At 44.4% G+C, this 19,450-nt stretch overlaps 1 protein-coding gene across 1 annotated transcript in view; it reads right to left on the minus strand.

Annotated features, from left to right (window-relative positions):
• The window catches only part of LOC308133133 (eukaryotic translation initiation factor 3 subunit H), a 65,399-nt gene that overhangs the window by 44,188 nt on the left and 1,761 nt on the right, over positions 1 to 19,450 (minus strand). Inside the window, exon 2 of the mRNA XM_080500426.1 lies at positions 12,070 to 12,226. Within this exon, the coding sequence (XP_080356552.1) occupies positions 12,070 to 12,226 (157 nt within the window). The remainder of the gene's footprint in view (positions 1 to 12,069; positions 12,227 to 19,450) is intronic.

Below are 19,450 nucleotides of genomic sequence, written 5' to 3' on the forward strand. Positions count from 1 at the left end.
TCATCGACCTTGGCTGCACTGACCTTTAAATCCCACTAATTCAGAGAAATTGTATGATATGTCACAGTCCACGTGATCCTGCAGACCCGCGACAGCCACAGACACTAAGTGCAGAGGGCCTCTATGTCTGAACAGAAAAGAAGCGCTCTCCTCCCAACACCGTCGAGGTCAACCGGTGCTGATGTGAGAGAGCAGGTAGCTTGTCCTTCTGATGCGGCATTTTTGTCCGTCTGTTCATTCATCCGTAGGAAAGCGGGGGGGGGGGGGGGGGCGGTGATAAATGTGCGACTTGTTGGCGAGTAAATGGTGGTATCGAGTTGTAGTCTGGTCCCGGGTGTCAGGAGAGGCGCGAGGCTAATTTTCAGCAGCAAGGCTATAATGGGATGTGTGTGCCTGCTTTGTGAGTGTCTGTAAGAGTGCACCCGCCGCCGTCCGTGTTCCACCTGGCACAGTGGATTAGGTGCAATTAATCTTAGTTAAGCGAGCCCCGTGGAGAGCTGCCTCCGTTTTGCACGTGTGTGTACAAGACTGGCACACAAACCGCTCTACAAACACAAACAGTGAAGCGCGGATGCACGAGAGACAACAAGTGCGTGGTGAGGCAGCTGCTTTGTGTGCATAACACGCTGACAAGTTCACTATGTGCACATTTGAATGCACTGCTTGACAAAGGGTTTAAGTTTTTGTCCCACAAGGAGACAATTACGGAAGTGGGGACATTACACACTTGCCCCCATCGATGCAAACCCTGGTTCGTCTTTTTGAATGGAACAAAATGGAAGTCCCCACATCAATGCTGGATTTATCAGCTTGTACGGGAAACGAAGTGTTTGCGTGTGTTAGATAAAGGCCACGGAGCCGTTACAATTCACTTGAAACTGCAGGTTATCCTGTTCTGAAAAGCCAAGAAATAACAGCAAAGCCTTCAAATCAATAAAACATGCAAATAATTTAGAATGTCCCAATGTGCCGTGTTGAGTTTTTCTCAGAAATGTAAACAGTTGTAAACAGAAATGACCTTCTTAACCATTCCTGTTAAACTCTACATGTCAGCTCATAAAATACTACGAGTTATTTCCCCGCTGGTTACACGAGGTTCAACGAATGCCCTCGCTTCATGTACTCACAGATAACCACTCTCATACAGGATGGAGTATCTATGCAGGGGCAATTAACTGCACCGACACACACATCACTCGTCCCCCATGTGACATCCCCTGTGTCGAAACGGCCCCAAAAAAAACACAACTTTGCTACAATAAAACTTGCATGAGTAAACATAGGCCCATCTGTGATTAACGCAGTCCAACAGAGCAGGGAGTGGGGGGGGGGGATATTTCACACATTCAATCTTATGGAAATGAAAATCCTCTTCATCTTGCGCTTACGCCGTCCTGGGTGACAGTCAACTGAAGCACCCCTCATCTTTACCTGTTACTTTCTGCCACTATCTCTCTCCGCTGTTTACTTTGGTTGTCCATCTTCGATGTCCCTTTTCTTGTGCTCCAACTCTCAATCATTTACTCAGTTGCTCTCATTTTGCGGTTTCACTCTTTTCCATCACCTCCTCACACACACCTGCCTCCCAGTCCTTCTTTCCCCCTGGCTCCTGTCATACTCAGCCTTTTTAACCCTCCTCCCCCATATCGCTCCTTTTTGTTACATCCTTCTTACCCCCCCGCTCCCTACAGCCCACCTGGATTAAAAGCAGTCTGCAGTAATGCATTCTGAACCCCCCCCACCACCACCCACCCTCCCTTCTCTCTCTCTCCGCACAGAGACACGCACAAAATATAATGTGGGGGCAGAATCGTGATGAGACAAAGGAGCAGATGAATAAAACAGTGGAACTGATGGCAATGGCGACGGCACCCGAGGGACTCACACATTTGATTTATAACGCCAGGTGAGCATTCAAAAGCAGATACGGGCCGAGCTCGCTGCTAACAGCCAGTCTCAGATCTACACTGCAGTTAGAGAGAGCCGGAGAGCGACGATGGAGAGATAGATATGAGGGCTGAAGAAAAGTGAGAGGCTGGGGACAACGGGAGAAAAACAATGAGGTAGAATCTTTCGGGGGGGGGGGGGGAACCCAAGGTGCCCCCCAAAATCCTCGTACAGTGCACATATTATCTTTAATGTGTAGATATTTCCCTTAAAGGTGGTGCGCCAAGTGATTTGTAATTAGCCTCACTGAGGGGAAGCCAGGAAAAACGGAGGAAATCAATTTCCTATTTGGGGCAGGTAGAGTGATCTATTGAAGGGCTAACCCCAAGGTAGACCTTATCAGAATGAGAGCACACAGATTTTTTTTTTTTTTTTTTTTTTAAACACAAAATGCACACCCCCTCACTGCATACCAAGCAGTATATTTACAGGAAAGACCCAAAAGATCATGGCAGAGGCATTTTTAATCCCCTTGACTTCAATTAACCCACTGTGAACATGTCTGCCACTGACAACAATTAAAGCTCCGAAAAGTGAGGACTAACCCAGCAGGCCCGACTGGAGGAAAATGCTGATATAATTGGCCTTAATTAGTTCTGTTTGTGTTTTCACTTACTTCACTTTGCCAGAGTTTAAGAAGATTAACTTTCTTTTTTTTTATTTTCACAAACATCACCTTCTGGAGACACTGTCATTTCTGCAGATAAAGCCCCCCAACACCCCCCAAAAAAATAAAAAATTATTGCACACTGAGCAAAACATTTGAGCAAAGAATAAATCCAACTTTGAGTCTTTAGAAACTACACGCCTGAGCTACATTTTGTGAAAATAATTAATTTTGTTTCGGTGATCACCGTATCATTACCCTTCAGAGGGAATTTGACTTGCAGGGACGTCCCTGCACCGACAGGTGTGCGTTAACATTAATCACACCTTATGGTGTGGGCGCTCCACTTCAGAAAACATCTTCCTACATCATCCTGGTGAGCACTTTACAAATCCGCACGCAAACATTACTGGGTGTGAAGCAGGGCCAGGAGCTGGCTGGTACTTCAGTCTGGCTCTGCATCCATTTCAAATTTGGTTCCTTCCGTATTACAAAGAGCAAGGTAGCTAGCTCATAAATAACAGAACACCTGCTGCAGACCAAAGAGGCCATAGGAAAATGAAGGGGGGGGGGGGGGGGGGGGGGGGGGGGGGGTGTTGCAGAGAAGAGACAAGGAGACTGCAGTCATCTAACATTTGAGGAGATGGAGAATATTCAGTGGAGGTGTCAAGCACCATTGGATGGACAATGACGGATGGAGAAGAGCCAGAAGAATCGGAGCAACAAGGCGGAGCAGAAGATTCTCAGCAGACTAAAGGGGCATGTCTACCCTGTAATAGAGAACAAATGCCATGACAACTGGTGGAGGTACTTTGCACTAATTTGTCAATTATTAAAAAAAAAAAAAAACTGGCCTTTTGGGCTCAGCCCCTAATGAAACATTAACATCAACAACGAGGTGAGAGAGGAAAATGTTCCTGAACGCAGTCAAAATTTAGCACCATGTACTCTGGGGGGGGGGCAATATATTTCATTAACCCCCTGAAACTCAGTCACATTTCTCAGTGACCGACATCAAATTTTTTTCGACCGCAGCTAGTTGGCTGCAAATGTTCCATCCATTTTATCATCCAAATGCTTGAGTTGATTATGTTTGTTCTTTGCTCCCGCGGAAGGATTATAAGCCATTTTTTTTTTTCTTAATGCAGCCTCAATGCCACCTTGCACTGTCAAATGGCACTGGCTTTGTTAGAGGATTTTTCACTAACTCCCCACTGTACGGTTTTAAAACTGCACTCCCAAGGGGAGGGATTGGCTCTGCAGCCCCGACTAGTGGCAAGTGGCATTGTACGTGAACAAAATGCCAACTGATTTAAATAAAAAATTAAAAAAAAGTTTTATTTATGGTGTCGACCAGTGAAGGTTCACATTTAATCTTTAACCCAACAGAGTACATACACAAAATATGGTGAGCATTTGATCATGATTGTGTTGTGAAGCACCCGGTTGTGGTTTTGATAGACAATGCTTGAGTTAAATATTCTGGGCTAAAATAAAAGTTCAGTCAATACAAAAGAAAAATGGTTCCATTCAAATCAAAGCAAAGAATTAGACAATCAACTTGAACCGCTTTTTGTGCCACATCATAATTAAAAATTTAGGCCATTTGTGTGAGCTGCACAAATGCATCTTTTATACTCATTTAAGACATGAACCAATACAAGTAAAATGATTAGAGGCGCCATCAGGTACTCGCTCAATGTGTCACTTTGTCCATGCCGAGACTCAATGTTTTACAAGCCACTGTGAAGTTTAATTCTAAAGTGGAAACACAAAGGGTTCCCAGGCTGCAGGAAGCAAACAGCTGTAATTTGTTTACATCACTTTTTCCAACCAAGTTAGTAAATAAGCGAATTAAGCAAAATTTGCTGATGCTTCTTCCTTCCTGCAGAAGGTGTGTACCGCAGGGTGTTGGTGGAGCAGATCATTCACAATAAGAAACGGAAAATAAATATTGTTCTCACATCGCCGGCACAATCACACAGATATTTCAACTTATTCTGTTTGATCAGACATCAGCCCAAGTTGAAGTTGAGTGAATCTTCACTTGGAGTGATGTCGGGTCACCTCAATCTGTATGGTAATATAAATGGTAAAAATGCAATTTGTCCCACCCTAAAAACTCAGCAGAGTTTCCAAGATGTCAATCAAGCAGCCACATGAAGCGACGGGTGCGTGGGGAATATAAATGCAGCTGTTTTCAGGTTCTCTGGAAGTTGCAGGATCGTCGGCAGACACACACACACACACAAGGTTTGATGTATTTTTTTGAAGTCTTCTCGACCGTACACATCACCACAGGTGGAAAAAAAACAAATGTTCAATACATTTACATGAGATGGCCATCGCTTCATTGAGCTGTTTAATCACACAGGTGCCTATGTCGCAGTGTACATGGACAAAATATGATTGATTTATCATTAAAATCACGGTGCCGTTATGGACCCAGGTAGGTGATAATGCACACTCTACAGCAGTTCGTATTGGTCCATTTACAGTTGACCTGTGACAGTGCAGACCGCAGCAGCCAAGCCACAAGCTTGTGATCAGACCGGGATTTGGCGCAGAGCTTTGACACCACTTTAATATCTGACTGCTCTGAACAAGAGCAGGAGTGATTCAACTTCCGATTGTGTCATTAGGGTGCACAAGTCAAACTTCAAAATGTGGGCTTTCAGTTGCGCTCCATTTGTAATTTCAAAGTGTAGATTTGCCGGATGAACACAATTTAGTTTATGTGTAATGTAAACATAATGACTAATATAATGACCATACTCGATCATATGACAAGTCCTGGTGGCTAATGAAGACAGAAAATTAAGGGGGATCTAGGAAGGGTCTGCTCTAGATCTCGAGTTCATTTTAGTGCTCTAATCTGAGCAGCCAGATTTGCAGGGAGGCTTTTCCTTTATCTCGCATTCCAATCATTTTCCCTCCCATCTGAAGTTATGTGGCTAATTGGTTTGCTGAGTAATTCAAACACTATCAGCGGGAGTGACATAAACAACAAACAACAAGCTGAAAAGAGGGTGCCAATCAGCAAAAATCAACCTTGTTAATGACTACAGGTTGTTTGTACATCAAGAGAACTTTTTGTGCTCTTTTTTTTTTTTTTTAATTAAGCGTCTCATTAGACCTGGAATAGCGACAACGTTGTAATATAGTCTCATGTCAAAAGTCCAAATAAAAACTTCCTTGGCTGGGAAAGGGCCTTTGCGTCACTATAAACACTTTGAAAATAAAAAAATAAATAAAAACGGGCACTAAAAAAAACATGCCTCCAATTGGCCAATAAGGCCAATAAGGCCATTTTGCAAATTAGGCACCCTTAAAATCTTGTTTGTCTCACAAGCCTGACAACTGTTCCCATCTTGCAGGCCAAAGAGAAGCCCGATGCGAGGCCAGACAGGGGGCCTGGCAGCCCCGACCACCTGTGTTGGGCTCGGAGCTGGTTACTTGGCATGGGGCAGCAGGACAGCCAGAAGGAGAGGCTGGGCCATTTCAAAATTAGTTTCAAGGGTAAATAACTTCTTATTGCACCTACGTAGACATGCGCCGCATACGCATTACAGTTCAATTCATCAAATGCAAAACCGTTCGTGCATTAATCTCAAACAGTTGTGAGGATTTGAGAACAACCATTGTCTGCCTGCGATCATTTTTCGGTAACTCACACGGTGATCATCTCAAATATTCACCTTGTTTGGCACCAGTGCAATTCTCCATAAAAAGAACCCCCCCTCGAAAAAAAAACCACTGCCTACTATTCGAGGACATCATTTTCGTAAAATAAAATGCTCCAGTTCTGGGGCATAATTAGCCCAACAGGACATTTGTTGGGAGCTTTCATGATTTCTCTTCAAAACAGTTTATTTCTTAATTAATCGTCCCATTGTTGTAGCAGGCATGGAGGAGAGGATAAAAGGGTGGATGAAGAAAACCACAACAGGAAGGAAGCGGAGTCAGTGATTGCCGAGGACGACGAGGGGAAGTGGCGGTAAAGGAGGGCGCGGGCACCGCTTACCTGCAGTGAGTCAGGGAACAAGAAAAAGAAGGGAGGAGAGAAAAGGAGAGCTACTGGGGAGTGAAGGGAGGGAGAAAGAACAGTCTAATTTTGTTCTACCTTCAGGATACCTCCTCCTGCTGCTGAACACGAGTGACGTGGGTTGAATAGCAAACATTCCTAACAGAAGTGGGACCGACCAGCGGTTAGTTTCACACTATCCCTTCTTACAAGCCAGAAAAGTAACCCTATCAAGCGCCATAAACCGGTCAATTGAACTGAGACACACTATACCCGCAGTCTAACCAACTGATATTAACAATGAGGCCGAGTGAGGCATTTTTTTTTTTTTTTGTCTGTACACAGAATGTCAGAATGTCTCCGTGAGGTTGACACCACTAAAAGTCTATATCGATCAGGTATCAATGAAACCAAAGTCCAAGTCGTACTACTTGCCTCAAAACTCATTCAGAATGTTCCAGACAAGCTCAAATATCAGCAGGTGCACTTGAATTGTGGAAAGCTACTCCACTTTAATACTCAATTTAAAATAAACAACGTGCATGTTGTCCTTTGAAAAGACGGCCATCTACAGAAGGTACGTCAGCTTCTCGGTTTGACTCCAGGCACGATTCGTCGACTGCTGGATGTACAGTGGTAAAGCCACATGAAGCTTCTTTAACCTCAAACACTCTTTGGCAGACTATAGACTGTGGAGAGCAAACAAACCCGCCAACAGCCTGGTTTATTTTGGCCTGTCGTCAAGTTACTCCGAATCACGTTTAATTAGCGAGTGCTGATATGATCAGCCACGGGCGACATTTGTCATTGTAAATGGCGGAAGTCATGATTGGTTCCTTCGTGATTTGTAAACTCAACTTTATTTTGTGAATAAAAGACTGGGAAATAATAGTTTTGTTAAACTAAGCAGCTTCGCAGTTTGTTGCCAAATCGTGTGTTCGGAGAGTCAATCGCCAATGTGTCCAAATAATCTTTCACACATTGTAACTTTCAGTCTCGCATGCAGAGTAATGCTTGCAGGCCGGCTGTCATTTAGCTGGAGAGGAGCAGCAACACTCGCTGCTCTGTGTGGATTAACAACACACAGAAGAAAATAAAGGTTTGGATTTGCGGTAGCTTCACTTTAGCCGATACAGGAAACCTGAACTCCTGAATTCTGGCCAGGAGTTGCAAGGCAGCAACATTCTGCCCATAGTGTATGTAATTAAGGCTAAAATATGAATATGAGGATAATAGAGAGACTAATCCACCAAAGGGGATAAATAAAGTGATGCTGGATCATGCAGTATTACTTCTTGCTTCCATTGTCAAGTAATAACTCCACTTTTGACTTGTTCTGTGCAACTTTTCTTCATATCTTTGTTTGTGATGAGCCAGCAAGAAATCCGGCTTCTTTATCCAGCCACATCACTTCACTTGTGTCACTTCTGTACATTGTGAAAAAGGGCAGTGAACTTTGTTTACATTTGTGCTTCAAACTCGGGATTGAGAGAATCTGCCAGCAGGTTTTGTAGAAGCAGTTGGTGGGAGTCAAAAAAAAATTGAAAACTGGTCTTTGTAAACTTGTACATGAATAGACAGGTGCATAGCAAAACAGGCAAGGAAGGCAAAAAAACAAACGCCCACACGCTGTCAAAATGTGAAGCGCACTGACATTTCAATAACGTGACACTACGAATGTGGCGACAGAGGGCAGAGGTGAGGGAAATCCATATTGTGAACCAAACACACTGGCACTTTAAAATGAGCAGTGCTGATACTCTGTGGGATTAAAGTGAGTGTGGCATTCTACTTAAGTATCATATCATCACTTTATGTAGTGTTATCCATCATGGGCAAGAAAAGCGTGGTTTATAATTCTTGTTGCGCCTGATAAATGCAAAATCTGTCAAATCATGGTGGGGTGTTTTTTTTTTTTTGTGTGCATGTCAGGAAAGCCGATTCACAATTGCTCTTGTGCAAGGTCTGATGTAAATCTTATGTATGCCCACATCTCTAATAATCCCTCAACCAGGATGGCTCTTCTTGTATTATTGCTGATATCACCAACAAGAGAAGGGGACCTACATGCACCATTAACATGTTCATAGAGTGCAACTATTTCACAAAACTGCCAAGAGAGTAACTGCCTGCAGTTCTGCACATCTCTCACTATACATTTTATCAATGATACAGGGACGGAGTGTGCAAGGGCACATGAGATGGGAGGATTTGGGGTTCAGCCAAGGTTATTTCTTTTTTTTAATCTGCAGCAGATTCTGCTGTGCCCGCTCAATTACTCTTTCTCTACCTTTACCCCCTCCCACCCTACACAATTTGGTCATATTTGCTGCCGCTGAGTGGCTTTGCTTTCACAGCTCCACACTGGCACCTGTTGATGGAAAAACAGCATAGCACACACACACGCGTGCACACACACCCTCCGACACGGACCGGGAAAAGGCTTGCCCACAAACTCACGAAGGCACAGAAAAGACCCGTTGTCACGAAGCTGACAATCCCGACCGTCTCCGCGTCACTGACATGATGGAGGAGTCATTCTGAGCCGAGAGCCCTTCAGCGGCCAGTGAGTCAGTGAAACAGGACCGCGCCGTGTATGCAATAACACGTCAGAGAAGCCAAATCTGCTCAGATTCAAACAGGATCGAGACCAATCCATCCACACAAGCAGATCCGGGAGGCAACATGCACCCCGACTGACTTGATAATGTTGAGTGAGTGTGTGTGAGAGTCTCAAACTCTTTATCTGAGGGTGTAACGATTAGCTGACAGGTTTCAGAGAGTCAATACAATAGTCAGAGATTGGGTTACAGATACAAAAGACGCAGGTTCAAAACATAATCGGTTGGAAGCACATCAAAAATTTATACAGCTGTCAAAAAACAGGTTTCTCCTACTGTGCCTCTGGAGTCGTGTGTGTGTGTGTGTGTGTGTGTGTGTGTGTGTGTGTGTGTGTGTGTGTGTGTGTGTGTGTGTGTGTGTGTGTGTGTGTGTGTGTGTGTGTGTGTGTGTGTGTGTGTGTGTGTGTGTGTGTGTGTGTGTGTGTGTGTGTGTGTGTGTGTGTGTGTGTGTGTGACCTTCATGTCTCCTGCCAAGTTCTCTGGAAGAAAAAAAGAGAGAGAGACTGCATTGTAGAGAATAATGGAGCGCTGACTGAAACATTACTTCCAGGAACAATCAACTCAGCCAAAGCAACACTGAGCAACAACTCTGACATTACATCCCCCAGTACCGTTTAACCTGCTAGTTTAAGGTGGCCACAAGCCGTTACTGATGTTATTCCAGCTGGAAAAAAAAAAAAAAAAAAAAATTGTAAACCAATTGTGAAAGCCCTACAAAGACATCATCACTGAGAGGTCACCGTTCTTTGTTTCACGGCACTGGAGTGGTCCACTGATTGGGGGGGCGGGGGGGGGCGAGATGGAGACTTGGCTGGTCAGCTGTGTGTGTGGGTAGATGATTCCGACTGGGGCATAATATTCTTTTACATGTTTTGTCTGACAATGTACCGTACTCTGTAATTGTCCTTCCCAGGATTTCAATCAGTGGATCAAATTTCGTGTGAATTTCTTGTGGCAAAGACAAGAAAAAGGATGTCAGACGGGAGGATTGTCAGTTTACACGGTCAGCTACTTTGTGGTGCAATCCAAAAGAGTGGGAGTCGACAACAAATGGCACGCCGAACATAAATAACTTCTAGCAAATTTTCCTTTTTAATTTGGTTCTGTACTGTCGGATGATGTGAAGCCTGTCACCGTTTGCAACTCGATCACAATCCCTGTGGTGAGGAGTTCGATTGCAGCTCTGAATTTGCAAGGTTCACAGCGAGGTGCAACTCACCTCAGCCCTTGTTAACTTTAAGGGAAATGACAGATGGAAAATCCAGCACATCAAAAGTCAACAACAAACAAGCGCGCGCGCACACACACACACACACACACACCTCTGACACTAATAACCTTCAGCCACCTTTGGCGCTTGTGTATCCTGCTGAATTTCTGAGGGTTGCTCGTTAGTGGTCGAGGATTGTTAAAATCGGGATATCCTCCCTTTCCCTCGTCCACCACACCCGCTCTCGGTCCGCCCATCCATCCCACAGTATGTGTGGCTTGTGGTGAATCGTGTTGCTCTAACAAGGAGCGGGTTACGCCGAGGTGTGATAGGGGAAGGGCAGAGGTCGGAGGACACGGCATCCTTTGATACCAAACATTGAAAGGATAAGAAGGAGGGGGGGGGGGGGGGGGGGGGGGGATGTAAACACACACACCTGAACCACCCACCTATAACACAAAGGCTCTGGGGCTGCAGCCCTGCAGCGATGACCTCACACATCAACCGATTGCAACCATTGCAGGACACCTGACAGCTAGTTAGCTTAGTTAGATGTTGGCATTGTGTTTAAAGACGGATCCTGGGGACATCGCATACACACGTCCAAGAGAACAGACATCGACTTCTACCGGGAATGTATTTTTATTGGCAACAGAGATTTTTGAAAAGGATGACAAACCCACACCCACTCCCGATTGCTGACTGGGTCTAATCAGTCACAGAAACAATCTAAAGCACAGCGACAGCCAGACCACAGACATTTATACTTTTTGTGTTTTGCTCATGGACACTTTTCTAACTTCCAGTCTATCTTTTTAATTGTTTTTACCATCATGAAGACTTATGAATTAGGCAACATCTGAACCTCATTATCAGCATAGTTGAACAAATCTCTTCAATAACCTTTCTGTACTGCTGTAGTATTTCTCCATACGCAGCCAACAAACCGCAGAAAAGAATCCGTTCATTCTGGATCAGGTCCGGTCAATGAGCAGGCACTGTGAAAGGTGTTCTCAGGTGAGTTAGCACATTAGAGCGGATGTCTGTAAGAGTGCTTTTTATATCCGCAAGTTAAGAGTCAAATTTTTTTTTTTGCTGCTTCTTTCTTTGCGGATGGTTCGCTCTCACAGTTTTGCTGGACTTCAAGCGACCAGGAGGGTTTCTGGACTGTGTTCACACGCTTTTCTGCCGTCTTTAATGAAACAACTCAACCAGTATCCAATTTAACTTTCTGCCTCAAGAGGAAAGGACACGACTGAAAGAAATAGTAGCAAGCTATACAATATTTCCACCCAAGAGCAGCTCACATTTGTCAGCGTAATGACTTTAGTTAATATTTGCGGTGCCATCTGGTCCACCAACTGAAGGAACTCTGTTCTAATCAAAAACTCAATCATCCAAATTTGCAATTCATATTGACATGCAGTTGAATTTAAATGACAAAAGAGCTCTTATCTGGTGAAGTTTGAGAATTTGCCTCCAAGTTACTGATGCATTCGTACATCCGCTTTCATATATTTAGCAACCACTTCAACAGCGGTTTTCGTGGCATTTGGCACTTGAAGGGTATTCATTTCAAACGCCGCTGTGATGTTACGCTGCGAGTGTGCAGGAGGAGAGGAATACAAAAACAAGAAGTGCAGGCACCACTCTGAATTACCTTCATCGAAGTCGGCATCGTCCTCGGTGTGCTGGGGGAAGGGGAAGCAGTTGGTGATCTCCAGCCGGTCTTCCACCACCAGCCCCAGCAGAACGCCCTGGACCACCTCGCTGCCCTGGCCTTCTTCCTGGTAGTGCTTGATGATCTTCAGCACCACCTGCGAAAGCAGAAAAGAGTAGCGTCAACCGCCAAAGAAAGGCCAGCCGAGGGGGGAGTCGTCCCATCTTTAAACTATTTTCGCTAACAGCTTCCCAGAAGTGATTTCCTGCTCTGACCCAGAGCTCATTGATTTTCGAGCCCATTGTTTGTGCATTTCCCTGTTATTTGATTTATGTTATCCAACTCAATTAGTTATTTAGGTAGAGCGCCTTCTTTTAAAGACAGATTACTTCTTTTACAGATTTATTCATTTCTTCTGCTATTGCTCTCCTACACGTTCCAATTAAAGTCAAGAGCTAACTTATCAATAAGGATAAACTGATCATCTTTACATAGGACATTAAGCGCACATTAATGTACAAAAAATTACAAGGAAGTAAAATCCATATGTTTTATTTAAGGTAAAAATGCTTTAATTAAGTCACATTCTTCAAGTACAAACATGCAGCACAAAAATCTTTTAGCAGCATGTGCTAAAAGAGAATAATATATATATTAAATGCTGAGTGTTACACTAGTAATCTCTCCAGGTTACACCCTGTGACCACAACCCTTTACCCTTAAGATAAAGATGGCGGTCACATTTAAATTATAACCTGAACAACCACATAAACACTTTTTTATTGTAATCGATCATTAAAACCTGTAATGTGATCTTGGAATGTCTTGACCAATCATTTAAAAGTACAACGATGACAGAGCAGTCTCTACTACGGAATCCATTGTGATCATCTGAAATAAAAGTGATATGGCCAGTGCACATGCGCGCACACACTATGCTCCCTGCAGCACACAGATTACTCATGTAGTGAATATGCTTTGCTGTGATGGATCATAAGGATGAACTGGGTGTGCTGCAGAGGTTACATAAATACTGCTGTACCACATTGGAAAGTGATTCAATTTGTCGTGGAAACGAGCGCTTGCCGCTGGGCCGAGTCGCAGCCTTTTATAAGCGGCGGCACTTAAAAAGGTTAGGCCACCCATAGCTGGCTCACCGGCTCCATTCAACAACCAAATGCTCTCAATATCCATCAAAAGGTTGATCCGTCTTTGTGAAATCATTCAAAACTGTTTATCACCTGCGCACTGTGATTTCCCGGTTTCTGTCAAACTTCACTGAGCCAGAGGGGCATGTTACCCTGGCTGATTAACCGGTCCCACTCCGTCCATACTAGTTTTCATTTTCCGGGCACAAAGCGAACAAAGCTACAGAGTCTGAATAATTCCTATGTGGCTTTGTTGGAAAAAAAGTGGGGGTGGGGGGGGGGTTCGAAACTGGTTTCAAAATCGGCTGCAATGGTTCAGCTCGTAGCATGGCGCAAAAATTAACGACTGGTTACCTAGCAACATCTGATTCACCCACAGCCAAGGGAGCCATCCACCAAGGCCCAAAGTTTTGAGAACATTTCCTCAAATATTCTGAAAACTATTTCTTTTACTTATCAGAAAAAGTACAAATTGAAATTTCCATCTGACTTGAGGCGGTCAGAGCAGGCGGGAGCGTCTCAGAACATCTACCACCTCGCTGAAATATACTGAACTGCATGAGAAAAAAAAACAAAACACAGCAGCTCTGCACTCTTCACCGGCCGCTAAGCTCTTACATAAAAGTGCAAAATTGCCTAAAGCCCTCTTTATGTCAAAAGGAAATTGTGGGATAAGTTGCCCGGGCAATATCTGGCTGTGATGGAGCGCTGGCGCTCGCAGTGGAAGCTCCACCAGCAGGCACCAGCACTGCTGTGTCACTCTTCTTGGGTGTGCACAAAAAGCGAGTTAGTATTTAATATAGGGAGGGGGGGGGGGGCGATCCGATCCAGTATCGGGTTCTGATATGAATGTAATTCACGGATCGGAAATTTTCGATCCGACCCGCGGAGATTTCCAATCGATGGAGCCTCGTCTATGCTTCTGCTGAAATTGAGTCCACATGTGTTTACCTGTCGGCTGCTCTGTTCGCGGCAAAATGTGGAATGGATTTCCTGAACGGAGGCGGGTCTCAATGAGACGCGGAGTGATGGGTCAGGAAATCCATTCCACAGCTTGCAAGTAGCACTTCCCGAGCCTATAGCAGCCAGCTTTTTATGACATGTCGCTGTTTGGATGGATTTTATGATCAAAACACCACAAAGCATCGACGTGGATGTTTAAATCAACAAAAATGACAATAGTAATAATATTAAAGCAAACCGCTCTGGTATCTGAATAGTATCGGTATTGGCAGATATCAAAATTCAGGTATCGGGATCAGAAGTGAAAAAACCTGGATCGGTGCATTCCTAATTTAATACAGCTTAGCAATTTGCACTGAAGAGAGAAAAAGCAGCAGCACAAACCAATTTTTAAGAAAGATACTCCCCATATACAGTAGGAGGATGTATTTGGACTTGAAGGATATTGTGCTTCGTGTTCATGAATCAGTGCATGAAAGCAATTATCCATACCAAACAAAATTGGGCAAAATATTATAAACTTTTACAATCTTTACAATTGATTCAAGAGCTGGTTTATGCTCTATGATGCCAGGGAAATACTATTGTGCATTTTGACACAGACGTATGCACAATACTTGTATGGGATTTGAGCCGATCATAAGAAGCACCAACCAGGAAACGGCAATAGCACAAAGTTTAGAATGAAGCAAAGCCTCTAAATGATCAGGAGCAGGACAAAAAGCTGCGAAGCATAGTGTGGAGGGAGAGAGCATAAATCATGCTGATAACAGTGTGGGTAGGTCACAGCCAGAGGCATTAATAACACACACAGACACACACACACACACAGGGTGGCAGACCTGGAGTCACACCCGCAACAAAACACCCAACACCATCATAAGGGAGTCCTTACTGGTCTCAGATGCGCGCACACACACACACACACACACACACACACACACACACACACACACACACACACACACACACACACACACACACACACACACACACACACACACACACACACACACACACACACACACACACACACACACACACACACACACACACACACACACACACACACACACACACACAGTCCTGGGAGATGATTTATTTCAATAGAGCGCTGGACCCGTCATGCAACAAGTAAAAGAGCTCGGGGCAAGAGAAAAGAGACGACATGGGGTGGAGTGGGGGGAAAAACAAATCTCATTCCTGCCTGCCCGTACTGGCTTTGCTGAGTGAGAGGGGAGGAAGGTCTGAGCAATAGGTCAGTGGAGGGGGTGCGGAGAGGGAGTGAGAAAAATGTGAGGCTGAAAACTCGATGAGGGAAGGTAGCAGAGCGGGGCCAAATGAGAGACGGAAGGAAGAGATACAACAATGGAAATGTGCAACACGGAAAGTGGAGAGAGAAGAGGAAAATGATGACAAAAGAAAGCGGGAAGAGATGAGGTGACGGCGAGGACGATAGTCGGGCGTGGAGTCAGGATGGCCAGGGAGACTGAGGAGGGATACGGCAGGGGGAAAACAGGGCTGCAGTAGAAGTCCTGGGGATCAGCAGCCCTGGCTGCTTTACAAACCCCCCCCCCACCCGCTCCCCTTTGAGCTTTGGCTCCTTTTTCTGCCAGCAAATAGCTTTTCTCGTCTCCCTCCATCAGAGAGAGCCGATAGCACAGATACACAATGCTTTTAGCTATCTAACTCTTAGCAATCTGTTCATCACACACTTAAAATAGTGTCCATCTGGAAATGGAGGCGGTGAGAGATGGACAATTGGCCAAAAGGGCCAGAAAAACAACAACGAGGTCAAACAAATAGAACTAAATTCGGAGAGGATTTTCAAGGAAACTGGTGACTCCATAGAAAGAGAGCACAGAGGTTTCGGTGCATTTGTAGAGCCGGCTTCCTGATGTGGAGCAAATTCCACGAGGCATTGTACGCAAAGCTGCAGGTTTCTGCAAATCTAAAAACACACAACTGTCTCGGTCCCTCACACACACGCATATGATATTATTGATCGAGTTCAGCGACAACGAGCCCAGTGAGCTCACCTCATGTGGAGAGGTTTAAGATTGATATGTGGACAGCGTATTATAAATCAACAAGCTTAAAATTGAATTGTGCAAAACCAATTGTGGTCCAAATCCCCTGTTGGCTGCCTTTAATTCTTATCATAAATCTTCTTTCTTGTGCACACAAAAGGGGCTATATTCCCACTACGATGGGTATCAAGTTGAGGAAGTTGATGAGAAAGTACAATGCGGGAGACGATCGCGTAATGAGGTTTTTTTTTCTTCGTTTCTTCGCGTCACTGAAGTGTAGACAAACTCTTATGTGGCACGTTGTGGTATACTTGACAGAAAAGTACTTTTTTTTGTGTGTGCATGTGTGTGTGTGTGTGTGCGCGCGCGTGTGTGTGGCGTGAGTCATCTGCTGGGTTAAGCCATGGATGAAGGCCACCGCAGACTCCCACTTCATCTGCCAGCCTTCGCCTGCTGCCTTGGAGGGCTCCGTCTCGAACATGTTTGATTTTGTTAGGCCAAGTCTGGCTCCTATTGTGAAGTAGTCCAAGACGGAGACACGACAGCCAGTGACCCCGGTAACAGTCAGTGGGAGGTGTTACTGCAACGTGGGTAAAGAAATCATCGAAAATTATTTGAAAGTAAATGGAGCCGAAATCACGACACCCACTCTGCCGTTTATTAGCTGCCGCCAAATGCAATTTGCAGCAATCAGTTTTTAGATGCAAACATAATTTCTTCATAATTAAAATTCAGCCATTTGAAATGCAGAGAAGTTATTGTTGGTGTGTATAACACCCGTGCCCCACCAGCCATTCTTCACAGAGCAAAAGAAAATGCTCTTTAGGTGTAAACACTTTCAGTGGTCACGACAGATCGCCTGAAATTTAGCCAGCCAGACATTTGCTTTAAAAAAAAAAAAAAAAAAACATACTTTTGAACATCCCCTGAAAGCAGGATTATTTCACTCAAGTGAGTCACCACAGTTAAGAGATTTGGGGGGCATTTTAATGTCACCAGTCTGTCTGAAAACACCCCTGGGGAGAGTGGTACAGCTCAGCAGACACACACTCAGTGGGAGCTGGTCAGGACTGGAGATGTGTTTGACTCGGAGCAGCCGGCAGCTAAAGCGGCTGTGTGTGTGTGTGTGTGTGTGTTAACAGAGTCCGTTATGAGTGACACTGCTTTCACACACGCATTGCAGAATTTACTCAGATATTAACCAGAGTAACTACAGTCTAATAAATATCAGGATCAGCTGGTCAGTCTGTGAAATGCAGCTGCAACAATGAAACCGATTAAATTCGATTATTAAGTAATGTTGGCAACAAATTTTATTATCGAGTCGTTGTGCGTCACCTGATTTATGGGTCACTCGCCATGTTGTGGAGCCGTTTATTTCACCTTTGGAGCTTTGTCAATGCTGGCTGACATAAATAAAGTAAAAAAAAAAAAAAACACCAACATCAACCTGCAGAGTGAGCTGAACAGCGCGAGGCAAAGTCAGTACAGTGGAACTTCTGAGGAGCGGACACCCTGTACTGGGCAGAGACATGACGAACGTGGACAACAGACTGATTTCCCTGGCAAATTTCAAGCTGAGCGATTATTAGAATATTCAGACGTTGTGGTGGTGTCAGGAGATTCGTTTTGAGATCTGAATAATCTCTGTTTCCCCGTTGTGAAGCTCCTCTCCGTTAGTTACACTTTCCCTTTACAAGCAGACAACATAAGGGCCTGTGGGCCAAAACCGACATGCAAGAGGCTCCGAAAAAATAAAATAAAAAAATCACAATCTTGTTCATCATCATTTGAGAAGTGTGACAATGATTTTGGTTCATGGACCTTTGGTGGTGAATGGACAACACTTTCAATTGTTCAGTTTAAGTTCTGGCCACATGGGAACAAGGAGTTATTCACTGTGTTACCCAAAAACACTTTGAAAGACACAGGCGGCGCCAGAGATCATTACCACCGCACGGGCCTTGCAGTGCTTTCGACTATTACAATCAGTAGAAAAACAAAGCAGTGCTTTGGATGCTTCTTGCAGAAAGAAGGATGAGGGAGGCTGTAATGAATGCAAAGTGGTGACCAAACCTCATCTGCACACGACAGCCACTTGATCAGCACCAATATCGCACCCGGTTGTATTGTTCTGCGCTCAGCTCCACCTGGGCTGTTCCTCGCGAGCTTGCACTCAATACAGTAAATGTGGAGTTTCGGGTGTCACTTTCACGTGAGCTTTTCTCTCAAAAAAATCCTGTGCCGAGACTCGTCGCGGCCAAGAACACAAGTATTACGGAACCATCTCGTAAAGGACGTTAAAGCGTTGTCATTTTGTCAGCAATGAAGTTCATCATCGTCGAGAGAACATTTGGATGCATCAAACCTGATTGGCTAAATGTTCTAAATGGTACTAATAATGGCAAGAATTTATAATTAAATTTTACAAAACGAGCTCCAGGTGTTCTTTGACCTAAACTCTGACGATGTTCCATGGACAGCATGCTGACAAAAAAAAGACACCAAGTACATAGCCCGGTAAAAATGCAGATTTCAACTACCGAGAAGAATAATAGAGAGCGAATAATTAGATTTTCTACACTGACTAGGAAGTTACCACCTGAAATCCTTGTTATTCATCCAGGCAGCATCTTGATACGACGCTTTTCACAACAAAGTCCAGGCCCCAAGACCCGAGGCACATTTAAAAACCTTAGCGGAAAGATGGCATAGAAAAAGACTTGTACTATTTGTATAAAGTTAAATCTAATGTCGACACGTTTCTGGATTTTTTTTTTTAATCCCCAAAAGCTTTAAGAATCACAACGGCAAAAAATATCCTCTGAAAACAGTCGAGATTCTCTTTATCGGAAACACAAAATCAGCCCCGTGCCTGACTCGCACTGTACGTCAGAGTACATGAATAGGGTCTTTTTCAGACATAATAGCAATTGTGTGATCTCAGTGGGTGTTTAATAGAGCCCATTGCTGTACTGCACTCCACTCCTGTGGCAAGATCTAATACCGAAATCTCTTCAAAAGCAAGAAACAATCCGATACTACTACACAGCAGCAGTGATCTACAGGCAAGCCTCCAGCTAAACCTCTGACAGACGGGCCATGACGCAACTGAGCGGCAACTGCAGCATATCAATGCATTCAGGTGAAACGCATTTCATAACACTACCTGAAACAGGCACCCAATCCGTCAGATGTCACAACCCAAATGAGGTTGCACATTTAACGGTCCGTGGCCGT

The sequence above is a fragment of the Blennius ocellaris genome (assembly GCF_963422515.1).
Source record: "Blennius ocellaris genome assembly, chromosome: 8".
Lineage (NCBI taxonomy): Eukaryota > Metazoa > Chordata > Actinopteri > Blenniiformes > Blenniidae > Blennius > Blennius ocellaris.